A 15,509-nucleotide genomic window follows, 5' to 3' on the forward strand; every position below is an offset into this window, starting at 1 on the left:
GAACAGCTACACTCACTACAGACACACTTAAAAATTGGGCTGTACTAGTTGCACCTCACCTAATTTCTCCACTGTTTCCCACTATTTGGTACAGAAATAAACCTCAGCTTCCTGCTAATTAATTCCACAATCAATCCCTAGCATCATGACCACCAGTATTACACACTGCTTCACACACACACTGTTACAGCCCCATGGCTGAAAGCTGCACTCTTACTATGTTGCATTATTCATTGAACAAAAACCAAGATACCTTTCAATGTAAATATAAGGGGGAGCCTTTTATCTGTAGAAAAATTGTACTCAACAGCAACTAAAAAAAAAAAAAAAAATCAGGCCCAAATCATGTCCTGGGCAATTTTCAGTTGATTTACCCAGGTTTGTATCAACAACAACCACTTAAACCACTCTGTGCAGGGTAAACTGGTGCATCTTCTGTAACTACACAGGATCTCTGCCTCAGTTCAACTCTGAAGAGCTAGAAGAATTTCAAGTCACCATGCTCGTGCACTCATTCATAACTCCTAGCAAGGCACACCGTATAAACACTCCTTCGATGTCGAGCATCTTTCTCCTTGCAATTGTACACATTGCCTGAGTCATCCTTAACACCTACGTGTGGGAGAACACACTACTCCAAGGGATTAAAGAGCACAGCACGATTTTCACTTGCCCTTGGGACAGCACAAGCAGCAGCACTTGTGTACAAAGCTCCAGCAAGCGCTCAGGCCACACCACCACACTTAGGAAAACATGATGCTGTGGGGTGGAGAGACCACCACGAAAGGCTGAACATCAGACAGAAACACAAACAAAACCTTCCTGCTACAAGCTGTTTAAAAAATAAGTAATTCTTGAGCATGAAAACTGGGGACAGCCTGGGAAATAAAAAGGATAGAGTGTTGGCCGGCACTCGGCATCTTGATGAGAAACACCATGGAGAGAACAGGATGCTCCCTTTGGAAAGCCAGGAGCACTAAATAACCCCAGAAAAGGTGAGAAGAGAAACAAGTTGAGATGAATAAATCACGCTGCTTCCAAAGATCTCTGACATACTCATGACGAGAGACAGAAGCAGAAAAGGCCAGTGCAACTGCAATAATAAAACAACCCTCCACAACACCCAGACAAAGGGAGGCAGAAACACCTTGGCAGCATCACCCCACAAACAAAAAGGCCAATGCACCTGAAACAAACGATGTTTTGGGGTCGATCAAACCGCGCTGGCAGCAGACGACAGAAACGTGGGATTCTGAACCAGCCCAGAAGACACCCCACTACCCCGCTTCTCCCCCTTCCCAGGGAGCACCTGGGATTTCCCTGCTTCCGTACAAGCCCCAAGCGCCGCGGGTAAAACCCGCCGGCCCCGGAGCGCTGCCGGTGCCCCGCACCCGGCCCGGACACCGCGGCCTCCCCGAGTTGTCCGGGGGTGCCCGGGGCGCCGGACCCGGCGGCGGCTCCCCCAGGGCCCCGCGCCGCCGCTCCACGTGCTGGCCTGCGCCCCCGGGAGCCGCCCGGCTCGGCCCGGGGAGCCCGGGGGCAGCGCCGCTCGCCCGGCTGCCCGCGGGGAAAGGGCCGCACGCCCGAGCGCAACGCGCCGAATCCCGCAAACCGAAATCAAACGCGGCCCGGCCGAGTCCCGGGGAGGGAGAGCCGGGGACGGCCCGGCCCGGCCCTGCCCGCTACCTGCATGCCGCCGCCGTCGGCCTCCGCCTCCGTCCGCAGCCGCTTGCTGTGGCCGCCCTCCGCGCCGTCCCCGCCGGGCATGGGCTGCTCCAGCTCCGGCTCCCGCTTCACGCCGCGGGCGGACCCCGCGCCGCCGCCGGCCAGGAGCTGCGGCTGTGGCTGCTGCTGCTGCTGCGGGGGCTGGCCGCCCTCCGCCATCCGCGCCGCCGGAGCCCCGGCCGCCCCCCGCCGCGATCGCCCCGCTCTGTCACCGCGGCGCCCGGCGCTGCCGGAGGAGCGGGTGCAGCAGGAGGAGAAGGAGGAGGGCGGCGAGCCCCGCGGCGCGACCGGAGCAGCAGCGGGCGCGCCGGGCTCCGACCCACCGGAGCGCCTCGGTCACGGGCTCGGCGGCGGCTGGGGAGGGGCCGGAGCCCCTCGGCAATCTCCGGAAACGCCGCCGAAGCAGCGCGACCCCCGCTCGGCAACCTTCGGCGGCCGGGCCGGGCGGGGCGGGGGCGGGGCCGGCGCGGGGCGAGGCGGGGCCGGGGCCGGCGCGGGGCTCCGGGAAATGGCCGCTCCGCCGGGCGGCCTCGACACCGCCGGACAGCGGGGCTGCGCCGAGCCCTCCCTGCCGCCCTGTGGGGACAACGGCGGGTGCGGGACCCCCAGCCGGGCCGCGGCGGTGGCGGTGGCCATAGGAGTGCGGGGCGCCCAGCCCTCGGGCAGAGCCGGGTCCCCCGTCGCGGGCCGGCTTGGTCCCGGCCCCGCTGGCGCGGGGCTGCCTGTGGGCGTAAGGTTTCCGCAACGCTTCCGTAAGGAACTGAGGCGAACCTGGGATGAGGGGTACTGGCCTGACCCCCGCTTCAGGAGCAGCCGGCAGCGAGGGGTGTGCTGCCCGGCTCCGTAGCCCCGGAGCCCTGCTCAGCGCACCTCGCATCACTCAGTGCATTGTGTTCTTCAGGGCCTTTCCCAGGCCTCCTCCCTGCACCTCACTCCAGGGCTCGCCTCGCTGCCCCAGAGCACATCTGACTGCTTGAGGAAGGGGCTGCACTGGTTTCCTGTCCCTGATGGCCTCTGTGGGTTTCTCCTGCATTTATGTACATATATATGTATCTCACCTCGTTTTTTCTGCTGCATTTGACTTCCAACTGGATGGAGACACCAGTCTGCAAGAGCCCAAAGCCTGTTCATCAGCCCTTTCGTGTGTCTCCACGTTTTTGATCTTGAGAAACAAATTTGGGATCCTCAATCAAAACATAAAGTTGATTTTATTATGCAGCTGCTATCTGGTAGCGCTGAGGACAATGTCTGCTCTAAAATGAGGAAGGCATAGGCAACCTGTATTGTCCTGAATGTAGTCTGGAAGCCATGGCAACTTGATGGAGAACTAATCCACAGATCATAATACAAATCTGCGGTTGGCTTGTTATGGGGTGGGGACGACACTCCCGCCTGCCAACAACTTGAAGAAAAAGGAAAAAACTAAAAATGGAGTTGGTCAGTGTGAGGAAACCTTTATTGACTTCTTGAATATCACAATGTGTAACAAAGCCTGGGAACCAGTTAGATTGTCTTCGTGTTCCATATCCCCTGTACGTGCTACATCTGTTGATCTTCATGAAATTATAGAGCCTTTGGTTTTGAGTGACAGTTACCATACATGACTCCAGTCTTCCCTTACACCACATTTTTCCCCATCCAAAAATAGTTTTCAAGGCCACGTTGAAAGCTATTTTAAGTGGTATGTTTTCTGCTGAGGTGCCAGCTTGTCTCCTCCAGTGACAGGGGAAATCTCTTTTTTTCAAAATGATTACAAATCCCCATGGAGTGGCAGGCACCCAGAAGACAATTATATGCAGCTTTTGTCTGCTCACCCACCAAGGGTAAACACATGTCTCATTCATCTTGACTGGGTTTGATAAAATGAGCCAGACTGTCAAACAACACTGAAGGAACGTGTTCAGTCCACCCTTGGCTTGGAAAGAAGCTGCAATTCTCATGACTGGGATGCTGCTCATACAGAGAAAAGCAATGTTTCTGTATTTCTCTTTCCCTCCTAATTTTGACCAGGGATTCTACATGCATGATAGGGTCCAAGTTAAGGTATTGCCTGTGTGGAGCTGCAGAAGGCTTCAACCTTCAGTCAGGTTAGGAATTAACAGTTCAGAGAGAGATCTTGGGAGCACTCCTCTCATCGTGGTAACTCAGTGTCTGTCTGACACTTCCCTTGGGGATATCAAAGAAAGGAGTTGCCTTATGGTGCCCAGCCTCCATTTTTCTCCTTCTCCTAACCCCATTTCCACCACCTCCTGCCATGCAGGTGCCAAAGCTGCTGCCAGTTCTCCCTTGCATGCTGTGTGCACATGGTCTGTGCTGCAGAGCAGCTCCTGGCAGAGCTGGCAGTGCTATAGGCACCCTGGTGAGGCGTTTTCAGCTGGCTGTGGTATGCTCCAGGGGAGGAGCCAGGACCACTGCAGGGCACAGAGCTGAGTTATGGTGCAGGTGAAAAGTGCTGAACTGTGCCCTCCTACCGAATTGACCTGCAGCTGCCACCGCCATGCTCTGTGCCGTTGTGAGCTTTCTGACATTACTGCCCTGTTACTACATACTACCATTTATCCAGATCTTTCCATTTCCTCTTAAAATAAGATTAATTAATTTGTCTTCATGGTAAGACTGTGGGATAGGTATTATCTCCATTTAACAGGTGGGATATTAGGCATTCCTGAAGTCACAAAAAAGCTTTTGAGTTGAGACACAATCTTAATCCGTTGATTTCCTTTCACACAAACCAGCTGCCTTTTAGGTATTTGTATGTGACATCTGAGACATACTAAACAGACAGCTGACTCCTCTGTTAACCCTTCCACTGCTGCACAGCATTCTTGCCAAAGGCTCTTATGTGCTGTGATTTCATGGACTAGTTTGCAGAGTGCTCACCAGTGCTTTGTCTTTGACAGATCAGAGAGAGGCAGTCGTAAGATATGTTGTCCTTGCAGAGAGCTCCCAGAAGCTGGCATGAAGAGTGTATCTTTCCTGAACAGATTAATATCATTTTAGAATAAAATTGTGGTGGTATCCTCCCTGCAGAAGGGTATCTTCTGAAGAGATTCCTTGGAAAAACATGTGCTGGTGCTCCCACTGGTCTGGAGATCAGGTGGCATCAGGATGCTGGGTGTGAAACATCTATGGAAGAACAAAGGGCTGGGTCCCAGAAGGTGCTTGAATGGAGCAGAGGCAGTGACTCATGAAAGTTCTAAGGCTCAGGCATGAAGAGAGGCACAAACTCAGTTATTAGCCTTTGGCTCAAAGGCATAGAAATCACTCAGAGCTACTTCAAAGCAAATGTCTCCTCTCCACCACCACAACTGAGAACAGTTTCTTTCTGCTTCCATCATCTACACACCATGTCTCACCCTGCTGACCAGCTCCCTCTTGCCCTTTTAGCCTCCAGCAGCTTTGTTCCTCTCTTTCATGGAGGATTTTGTCTCTCTGCTAAGTGGGTCAGGTGGGGTCTAGCGCCTTGTCCAGCCCTGCTCATTCCTGCTGTTTCTGTCCAGTCAGAAAAACCTCTGAAGCCAAATGCTCTTCCTCTTCACAGCAGTACTCCCACAGGTGATGAAGTGCTGCCAAGGTAAAGTTTCAGCCTGGACTTTGGTCCTGGTTTCACAGGAAGCAACGATGGAGCTTTCCGTAGTAACTAGTGTGGGTAAATGTTTCTTCTTCCTTATCTCAGACCAGCAATTTGCTAGAAAATTTTACCAGCAGAAGCTGCCTTTTCTTGTAACCAATTAGCACACAGCTAAAAATACATAACCTAAGTCAGCAAAATGCAAGGACCTTGTCACCTGGCCCAAATGGTGTGCCAGGAGGGTGCCAGTGCCCAAGCAGCGGCAGGATGCCAATATCAATATGTCGCTGTGACGCAAAGGTGCTGGCAGATGTCAGTCACTGGGCCAGCACCCACAATGCACCCGCTCTTTTCCCAGTGCCACCTCTCGCAATGAGGACACCTGGCTTCAGCAAACACCTCCAAGCACCTCGGCACTCCAGCAAGGCAGCAGTGTCAGCAGCTGGGAATCCACCAGAGAGCTCAGAGCAAAACTTTCCTGACTCATTTTCCTGTTTCCTGCAAACATCACTGCAGCGCATTTATCCTTGCTGTTTGCTTGGTCTGTGGTTCTGTGGGGCATCAGGCTGTACAGCAGGTGTGGCATTTCAGGTGTCCTGATGCTGCCAAAGCAGGATGGCATGGCACCTGCAGCACAGATGCAGTTACCTGCATCGATGCAATTAGCATAAAAATGCCATCTGCCTGCACTGCTTGTGTCTGAGGGGATGGGGAATAAGGTAGGTCCTCCAGCAGTTCTAACCTGAAAGGGCATCGCTGTATATCCCAAAAATGTATAATAGCAGAAAGGTATGTGGGGAGCACATCTGGGAGATGAAAGGTCTCTTGTTTTCCTGTTCAGACTGCAGAGCTGGATAAATAAGACTGAGATAATGACCAAGATAAACAGTATGAGCTACAGAGGTACCACAGGGTACCTCCCTTCATGGGGACACAATAAAACAGCCTCATTGGCTCTTTCCTACCCGCTGGGTGCCAGAGATCCAGTACTTGGGAAGTACCTGGCACTTATTCCCCTCAGCTGCCTGTGATGAGTAAACCAGAGGTTGCTGAAGGCTGGAGTCCCCATCAATGGGCCAGCAGTGGCTGCTGTTGATGTAGTCCTGCAGTGGCCTGGCTGCACATCTCTGGCTGTGTCTCGGAAGCACCTCAGGGCTGTGGCACCCTCTCCTCTCTCAGAATGAGTCTGTAGCAACCTGACATTGCTATTCAGCTTACACGGGCACACAAACAGAGAGTACCAATCATTGTTTGCAACCGCGCATTTCCAAATAGGCTGGAGGCCACACAGCTTGAGAAGGGCAAATGCCCCGCTGGAGGCAACGTTCATTCCTGGTGTAACAGGCAGATAGAGCAGAGGACAAAACAAAACATTCTCTGTGGTGGCCGGGCACATCGTGGAACTGAACAGGGTATGGTGGGGGGGTAACTCCTGCTCCTTTTCAGTGAAGCACCCTGTTTATTAGGGCCCTTCAGCTACAACTCAATTTACTACATGACTGATCTCTGGAGTTGAGGCTGATTCGTCCTCCCTAATTGGTTTACTGAAAAGCTTCTGAAGGTGCATTTTTACACACAAAATGCCAAACTAATCTGGTCCTTAACAGGATCCACCACGCAAGAGGAGCCATCTCCCAGCGCAGAGAGTAGCTTGCAGATATTTTCTGCAGCGATCTCGGTATCACCTTTCACTTCTGTGACTGATTCGGGGATAAAGAAAGGGTGTGTGGTTGAAGCTGGCCCACACCCTGATGTTTCCCAGCTGTTCGAGCCTTCCCTTGAGACATCCGCCATCTGTGCAAATTACAACAGCATGAATTACGCCTCGGGATCCAAGCCACAGAAGTGTTTCCAGGATTGCTCCAGCTATTCACTATTCCAAACATTTTGCAGGTCCCTCCTCTGCTGCTGCTAAAGTTTTAGCTCTCCGTATCTGCCACGCTCACAGTTTTCCAGTTCCATTCCTTATATTTTCCTTGGTCTCAGCTTCCAACTGGAATTTCCACGTGTCCCATCCCGTACTTACTCAATAACTTTCCAGACCGCAGCACATCCGTTATAGATGACTCCACCTGCTGGCTATCCAGCAGTGCAGCATTCGCATCACAGGGACTGTGAGACACAGCTTACTCACATAAACATGACTCCAAAATCGTGCTCTGAGATTGTACATTTGCAGTAAAAGATGATCGATTTTCCTTCGTGCAGAAAAGTGCTCTGTGAATTTATGATAACATTGTACCAATAAGCACTTGCAATCTGATTTTACCCTTTCACAATGCTATTTGCTGCTGATACAGCACAGATTTCAAATAAGATTTGAAAACATACTTTTCCTTTTTTTTCTTCTTTTTTTTTTTTTTTTTGTGAATGTGATTTCTCCACTCTAAAAATAGTTACTACCTCTTTGGCTTCAGATCCAAATCAGAAAACTGGTAAAGCACAATAAATACTCTGTATACGAGCCAAGAGGATTTTTTCAAAGTAAGTCAACCTCCAGTTTGAAAAGAAAATCCCCCATGTATGCTCCATCTGCATAAATACTAAGATTTCAGATAAAGTCCCGATGTGTGAGGGTACACGGAGCCAGCTGGGTCAGGAGAACTGAATCCGCGAGAGCGCGAAGAAATCCTTCACTTGTGATTCAGCGTGACATTCAAGCACTTGCTTAGCTTGAAGCATGAGAAATATCATTGCAATCAATGGGGTTATTGATGTGCTTGTGGGCAAGGTGAGGACTTTGGTGCCTGTGCCTTGCACACGGGGCTGGAGCAGCTCTGCAAGCCGCAGGCAGGGACGCTGCCTCCATCTGTCTCGAAACACATCCGTGTGCCCTGCTGATTGCCAGTGCTCTCCTATCTTCAAGAAGATGAAATGATTTCAAATGCAATTTGTAGCCCACACCCCCCCTGCCCCTGAAAAAAAGAAAGGCTAAGCCTCTCGCCCGGAATCATCCGAAATCCAGACAACACATAATCCGCTACAGGAAATATAAACGCCTAATGCAATTTTATAGGCAGCTGGAGGCTGCCAAGTTTACTAGCCCACACAATAGGTTGCAGATTTCTCTGTGGAAAATAAACCCAAAAAATGAAGAAAAATTTTTAAAAATTTAAAAAATAAAAAAGGTAGGGAGAGGGCTGGGCTATAGCTCCCCTCAGTGATCCTCAAACCTTGGGAACTTCAGCGTGACTGCTGGCAAGAAGGGGCTGCTAATCCTGCAGTCTGTAGCAACCAGAAACACAGCCATATTTAGTCATGTTTTCCAGCCCCTTGTCCTTTTCCTGCCTGCTGAACAGCCATTTGATCAGGGCTAGAGATTCAAATCAAAATGAAACATTACCAGCCCATGCAAAATTCAGAAAGGAATATCCACAGCCCTGCGAAGCTGATGATAAAACCGTGGTGGAAATCCCTGAGTGACACTGGAGCTGGCTGGGGATACCAGCCCTGTGCAGTAGGGTCTGGCTGACCCAGAAAACAGCCGTGTGACTCAGAACTACCATTTCATGCGGGACACTCCCTCCCAAGACTTGCCTCTGACTTGTATTAATATCACTTTTCCTCATACAGCTTGCATTCAGATGCAGTTTAGGTGGTTTGGGTGACAGGGGTTAAATATGGAATGGGGAAATCACCACAGTCTCCAGAGTAAGTGCTATAAATTCCAGCAATTTATGACAGAGGGGAAAGCTGGAAGCAGTCTGAGTGCATTCTTCAGCAGTAAGAATGTACAGGTAGGGCACCCAAATAAATGTAATTGAGGTACGAGGCTATAACCATGTCATTCTAGAGAAGTCACTGCCGTTTCATCTCATGGACCTGCTCACACTGATTTTTAAAGTCTTTTTCTCCCTTTAATATCTATTTTCCACTGTCCCTGCTGCCACTCCCTCACCAGCATTCCTGAGTCTGCTCCAGCAGGCTGGCCCCTTGGAGTTGCCTCCCCACCCGGCATCCCCCAGCCCTCTGCTTTTGTGATTTGTCTTTTCCTCCCCTTTACTGCAGCAGGAACTTTCCCTTGGGAGACATCAGTAGGGGAAGGGAGAGGAAGAGAAAACAGAGCCAGAGGTTCAGATTATAAGCAGGAACGAACTCACCCCTCCACTGCCAAAACCTCATTGAAGGCTCCCAGAACTACCAGGAGTGTGAGCCTACAAGCCAAGGGCTTGCTGCCCTGCCTCTGCTCTGCCCTCTTCTTCCCCACAACCCACTGAGGTCCCTGCAGTGTACCCCAAATCCCTCTGCATCATCCCCAAAATCCCTGCTCAGGCTGCCCATGGCTGTCCCATGTCACTGAGCCCAGAAATCACACCAGGTATTACCATCCATAAACTGCTCGAGCTCTAACTAAAACCACTGTTAAAGCAGTTTCCAGCTCCTCCATGGCTGTGGGGCAGCTGCTTTAGAATTACTTTACAGCAAAGCTCTCCCTTTCATGTAAGGCCATCACCAAGCTGTTACTTTGTTTCAAAGAGATCACCTCAGACTATCAGCTCTGTGCTGTTACCGAGTGCCAGCTTAGGTGTCGTGGCACCAAACCAGTCAAGAAACAAGCCAAAAAAATAAACTTCCCTCAGGTGTTTCAGCACTCATAGGATACCTGAGAGGTGTGGGATCCCCAACCCCCAGGAACAAGGCTCTGCTGCAGCGTGCAGCCAGTAATCACATTTCATCCTGGCACAGACAAATTCCTTTTGCACTTCCTCCCTGCCGCCGAGCGCAGCACGCTCGCCCCGGAGAGCGAATTATAATCAAGCTCAGCGGGGCTCATAATCAACACAGGTAAGTACACATCGAGTCTCGCTGTGCTTCGGAAATAAATAAAGCAGCCCCTTTTCACCTGCTGTATCGTTGATAATTCATCTCTTTCCTCCAGCGTTCAACCCACGAGAAATTTCTTCAGCTGAAACCATTCTTCATTAGTTCTCTGAGGTACTTAATTTTTAAACGCATCCCAGTCCATCACTCACAGCTGGTATTCTCCATCCACACTTTCCAAGTCATCCTCTAAGGCAGTAATTTAGCAGTGGATCCTACCAGATCTACCAGATCCTCATGTCCCCAAATTTTACTTTTTTTTTTTAAAGAGGAAAGAAGTTCAAATTGCAGAGCAGGAATTGCCACGAGCACTTATTTTCTGTGAAATGTTGTGCTGTGACTGACTCTGGCATCAAAGGATTTGCTGGATAGTTCAGAAAAGAGAGGAGAGGAGAAAAAAGAGAAAAAAAGAAAGGCGAGGAAAGACAGTAAATATTTTATCTATTCACTGCACAAGAAAATCAGAAAGCAGTAGCATCAAAACCACGTGGGAGCAATCCCTGTCCTGCCAGTAACTGCCCAGATTAGCAAGAAGGGCCGTGCCAGTTGCAGCAGAAAAGGCAGAATCCAAAAGCTAAGCAGGTAAAGGGAACAAATTATGTCAGGTGAAAAATTTTGCTGCCTGTGCAACCCATCTCTTCTGCTTGGTTTGCTTTCACCCAGCAATTCAAACAGGACAGGTGAGCCCTGCACACACCAGATGTGTCCCCAGTTTCAGCAGTGTGAGGAGGACATGGGGCTGGGAGACCTGGGACTGGCTATCTGTGATCCTCCCCAGCAAAGGTACCTGGGCAGTGGAAATTGATTTACCCCCAGCCCCAACACAAGCCTAAGGGCTTCTTTTTTAGCAACAGCAGTGAGGTTACCTGCGTGCATAGAGGCAGGGTCCCTGTTGGGCAGGTGGGAGGGAGTGTTGCTGGGATCAGCTGGAGGATTCTCAGGGCATCTCTGACCTGTGCTGGAGGAAACTGAGTGCAGAAGGGAGCTGTGGGCTCTTCTGGCTGGTGGAAGTCCAACTAGCCCGCTGCAATTCACAGGGAGCGCTCTCTGCCTTGGTGGGATGTCCCAGCAAGTGAGACTGTGACCAAGAGGTGCTCCATGGGCTCCCACCCCAGCACCTCTCACCCTTCTGCAGCACAGCCGAGGCTCTGCCGCTGTCAGGAGCGAAGCGTGGGCATTTCCAGACCCAGCTCTTCCTGCCATGGCGCCTGCTGGGAGGTGTTTGCTTATTCCACCCCGGTGGCCAGGAAAAGGCTTTGTTTGACAGGGGAAAATGGAGCCAGCTGCCCACAGCAGTGCTGCTGCCCCCACACACCTTGCCAGGAGAGAAATTAGTCTGGGGAGCCTCCCACCAGCGCGGCCCAACTTCATGGCAGCCTGTAAACACAGATTAACTTTCCTGGGAAATGACAGAACCCAGCTCATGCTTTCTGTTTGGAGTGAATGTCCCATGACAGCTTATTTTAATCATCTTGCTGCTTTTAATAGTTCGTGGCAGTATCATGAGGCAGCCTCTCCTGCTGGGCAAGCCATAGGTACCGCGGCCCCATGGAGAGCAGGCATCCTCTCAAGCACAGCTCACAGAGCTGCCAGGGGAATGCAGAGGGAAGATTTTGGGGAACTGATCTGTCAGATCCTGGACAGCAGAGCAGAGAACAACTGCTCTGTCCATCCAGGGGATTGGGACCTTGAAATCTGTCTTTGGAGAGAAGCTGTTTTGAAATGATCCTGCATGATAATCCTGGACACAGCTCTGCTCCTGCTATGCCCTACGTCCATGGAGTGGGTGCCTGCTTCCTCTCTCCATCACATATCTCTTTGCTTCCAGGTTATGGGAGAGGAGCCACAGAGAAGCTGATATTTGGTCTCCCTCTGTGATTTTCTCCCTAATCCCCTTTGATCCTCTGCCCAAAGCAAACATGTCAGGTCCCTTCATGGGGATGTTTTGCCAGGCTTGGCTCATCCTCAGTGTCCCTCTGAAGCTGTGCTGTGTTTAGGGCTGTGCTGTACCCAGTGAGAGCACCAGTCCTGCAGGACACACTGCACATGCTGGCACATCCTTGGCCATTGGGATGCTGGTCCCATCCTTGTCCAGACACTTCCACTGGTGGCACTGGGGCTGCCTGCCCTGCACCAGTCAGCCCCACAAATGCAGCTGCTGGGCCCCAGCCCCACTGCCTTTTCTGCTCAAGCATTTCTGGTTTTCTCACCTGCCCAGGCAGCAGTGACAGCAAATGACCTCTGAGGTCAGAGGGGCTTTACTTGCGGTGTAATTTCCTCCTACTCTGTGTTATCCTCTAGTGCAGCAGGGCTTCCAGCTGTGCTGGCCATCCCTACTCTGAACCAAATGCCTCAGCTGCAGCACAGAGGTGTTTCCCTTAGCAAAGGAGAGGTGTTGGGATGCAGATAAATCCCCTCCAGCCCTGCAGCAGGGGCCTGAACAAACACAGACAGCACAAACCTGGCTCCTTTCCTTGTGTGGGGTCCTGCTGCAGTTTAACTGCAGATCCATGCTGGAGCATAAACTGTGTCCTTGAAGTCACCTCCCAGAAACTTTGCAGGTGAGAAGGAAATGGTGAGCTGAGCCTCAAGCAAAAGCTGATCAAGAGTTTTATCCTTGCCCACAAGGACACGTCAAGGCAAGACAGCCGGGTGCCTCGTGCTTCCGAAAATGATGAGCTGGCGAGCTGTGAGCTGCACAAGCACACTGACAGCCCAAAAACACTGACAGGATCAAAAGCCTGCACAGCAAATTGGGCTGTGTTACCTCATTAAAACCTGTTTTGGCTGCGCCCAAAACCTCAGCTTCAAAGCCTGCTGCAGCTCCTAGCGACAACATTAATATTTAAGAGGCAAGCAGAGAGCCTCACCTGAGGCTGGAGCAGGTCTCTCCTCCAGAGCTGAGCTCCTTGCACCTGCCCCAGCTTTGGGAGGCAGAAACGGGGTCTGAAAGAGCCAGCACTGATCTAGGATGGACTTGGCAGCACGAACAGGGTGCATGCAGCTCTCATGCCCTTCTCAGCTCCCATGGGGAAGTGCTGAGAAGGAAATGAAACAAGCTTTCAACACATGCCCGCTGGCCATGGGGCAGCCTGCATCCATCCAGCAGCTTGCAGGGCTGGGAAGTTTTGCCAAAGTCTTCTCAAATCCCAGGGACAGCTCAGGATCAAGTAAAGCATTCTAGAAGGGAATAGGGGGCTAGGGGAAAGGATGCTTCACCAGGAATGCCTCAGTGCCAGGAGTTTGGGGGAGGAAAAGTGAAAGGTGGGCTCAGCTCCTGTGCAATGCTATTTCTTTATAAGGCAACACAGGGAGATGTTTCCCTGGATACAGTGGGAATGAAAAGCAGGAAGTTCCTTTGATCACTGCTCCAAGGGTTTGTTGTATTTTTTTCCTTTTTCTTTCCTCCATCAAGTCATTGCTTCACCCACAAAGCTGGTGGAGGCTGCCCAACATCTCCTGGCAGTACAGTGTGACACCCCTGCACTTCTAGGCAAATCTCTCCACTGGCACCACCACTCTCTACCACCAGAATTTCATGTCTAGTGAAACTTTTTCTTGCCACAGAGCCCTCCTTCAAGCTCAGTCTTAAATGAGGTCAGGGATTTGAGCGATAGCTCTTCTCCTAAAAAGGAGCCTAAAGAAGTGATCTATTTGTCCTGAGTGATACACCCTGCCACAACACCCACTCCCATGAGATTCTGCACAAATTCCATCAGAAGTCAATTAGGGCTGTAGTGAATTAAGCCATTCACAGTGTAATTCCAGCTTAATTAGCAGCAAGCAACCACATTATGACTAACACAGCATTGCAAGGCCAACCACTCCATCATCATCAGTCCTCCACTTCCTCCCTCACTCTTCCTTGGGGCTGGAGAGCTGAGCAATAGCGAAACCTCCAAGGCAGACTCTCCTGCAGAGCGCGTGTCCCATGGCCTCTGCTGCCTGCACGCACCCTTGGCTGCGGCAGGTGAGTGCAGAAGGTGGCCTGCCCTCAATGCTCCTCCTGCACAGCCAAGCCCAGTCCAAAGAGTGGCTGTACTTCTACCTAATTGGCTTTTCAGCATCCTTCTCTGTACGTTCTACCCAAATTCCAAGTCTCAGAGAGGGAGGCTGCCCCAGTGCAGGGAGCTGGCACCCTGCACCTCTCTCCTCTCCTGTGCCAGACCATCACTGCCCAAGAGGTTTCACACTTTGCTTTTCCTCTCGCTGCATGGCTGCTCAGCCCCACAGGCTTGAAATGGTAGCAAGGATGGGAGTCACAAATTTAGGACAAAAAAGGTTCTGGTATAGTTTTTTTTTATAGCTATCCTTTTCCTTCTGCTTTCGGTCCCACTGCTAGAGCATCAGGGAAAGGCAAAATTAAATACAGACAGACAGCAGTTATCCACTAGTAGTAGCTCTCTGTCTTGAAAGTGGGAATATTGTCTCCAGCACCTCCAGAAGCGGCTGAACTGCCTGAGCTCTAGAGGTGGGCTGCAGAAGCCTGCGTTTTATTTTCAGATCACTCAAACCACTGCTCTGGGACCTCCCTCACACCCCAGGCTGGGAAAGCTGCAGCTTTCCACCTTAGCTCCCCCACTCCAGTGTCTGTCACTGAGGAATCCCACTCCACAGCCATTGAATCTGAACCCTCATTCCTCATTTACAGTAAGTGGTACTTGAATCGATTTGTGAAAGAAATGGAAGAGCGCTAAAACCTAAACCTGGCAGGTCAGTGCTGTTGTGCCCAGGAACCCAGCTGGATCTGGCTCTAATGGCCACTGTCCTTGCTCTGCCCTGGGGGGAGCTGCAGCAGGAACAAGCAGAGCACTCAGCTGCTCCCCAGGAAAGAAGGCTCTTTGCACAGGATACTCCTGCAGGTCAGGTGATTTACCTCCATTTCCCAAAGGCTGGGGCTGGGCTGGTTGCTCTGCCCCTCGATTCTGCTGTTGCAATGCCCTGTGAGAGCCATGCTGTAAACCTCCAACAATTCCATCTTTTTTTGCTTTTTTTTTTTTTTTTAACCATCTTATGTAATGTAATGATCTGGTTGCAGATCCTTTGTCCCAGCAGAATGACCCAGTGCAGGGATAGGAGTGTTTGTAATCAACTTCATCATCTCTTACATTTCCTCAAAATCTCTCTCTGCCCTTCCCTCTAGTTCAAACCCTTCCAACCCCGGCTAGCATCAGCGCCAAGGCCGGATAGCGCAGACAACAAACAGAGCTCCAGCAACAACTTCCAGAAACTTTTTCTATAGGGCCCATAGAAAAGGTCAAAGCTCGATCTCGTCCATGCTTATTCCAGCCCTTGTAGCCATTCACCTACTCAGACCACGCCCAAAATTCCAGGAAAAACCACTGTGAAGCATTTACGAGCTCTGGGGAGCCACAGAAGAGCAGCTAACCTG

General features: G+C 51.2%; 1 protein-coding gene across 8 annotated transcripts in view; it reads right to left on the reverse strand.

Annotated features, from left to right (window-relative positions):
- RBFOX2 (RNA binding fox-1 homolog 2) overlaps positions 1–1,899 on the reverse strand; it is a 170,796-nt gene extending 168,897 nt beyond the window's left edge. For all 8 annotated transcript variants that reach the window (XM_086887329.1, XM_086887328.1, XM_086887332.1 and 5 more), the window contains exon 1: positions 1,687–1,899. In XM_086887329.1, the coding sequence (XP_086743455.1) occupies positions 1,687–1,884 (198 nt within the window). In that variant the 5' untranslated portion in view covers positions 1,885–1,899. The remainder of the gene's footprint in view (positions 1–1,686) is intronic.
- Between the last annotated feature and the right edge of the window lie 13,610 nt (positions 1,900–15,509).

Source organism: Cyanistes caeruleus, chromosome 4 (assembly GCF_971803275.1).
Source record: "Cyanistes caeruleus chromosome 4, bCyaCae1.hap1.1, whole genome shotgun sequence".
NCBI classification, from domain to species: domain Eukaryota; kingdom Metazoa; phylum Chordata; class Aves; order Passeriformes; family Paridae; genus Cyanistes; species Cyanistes caeruleus.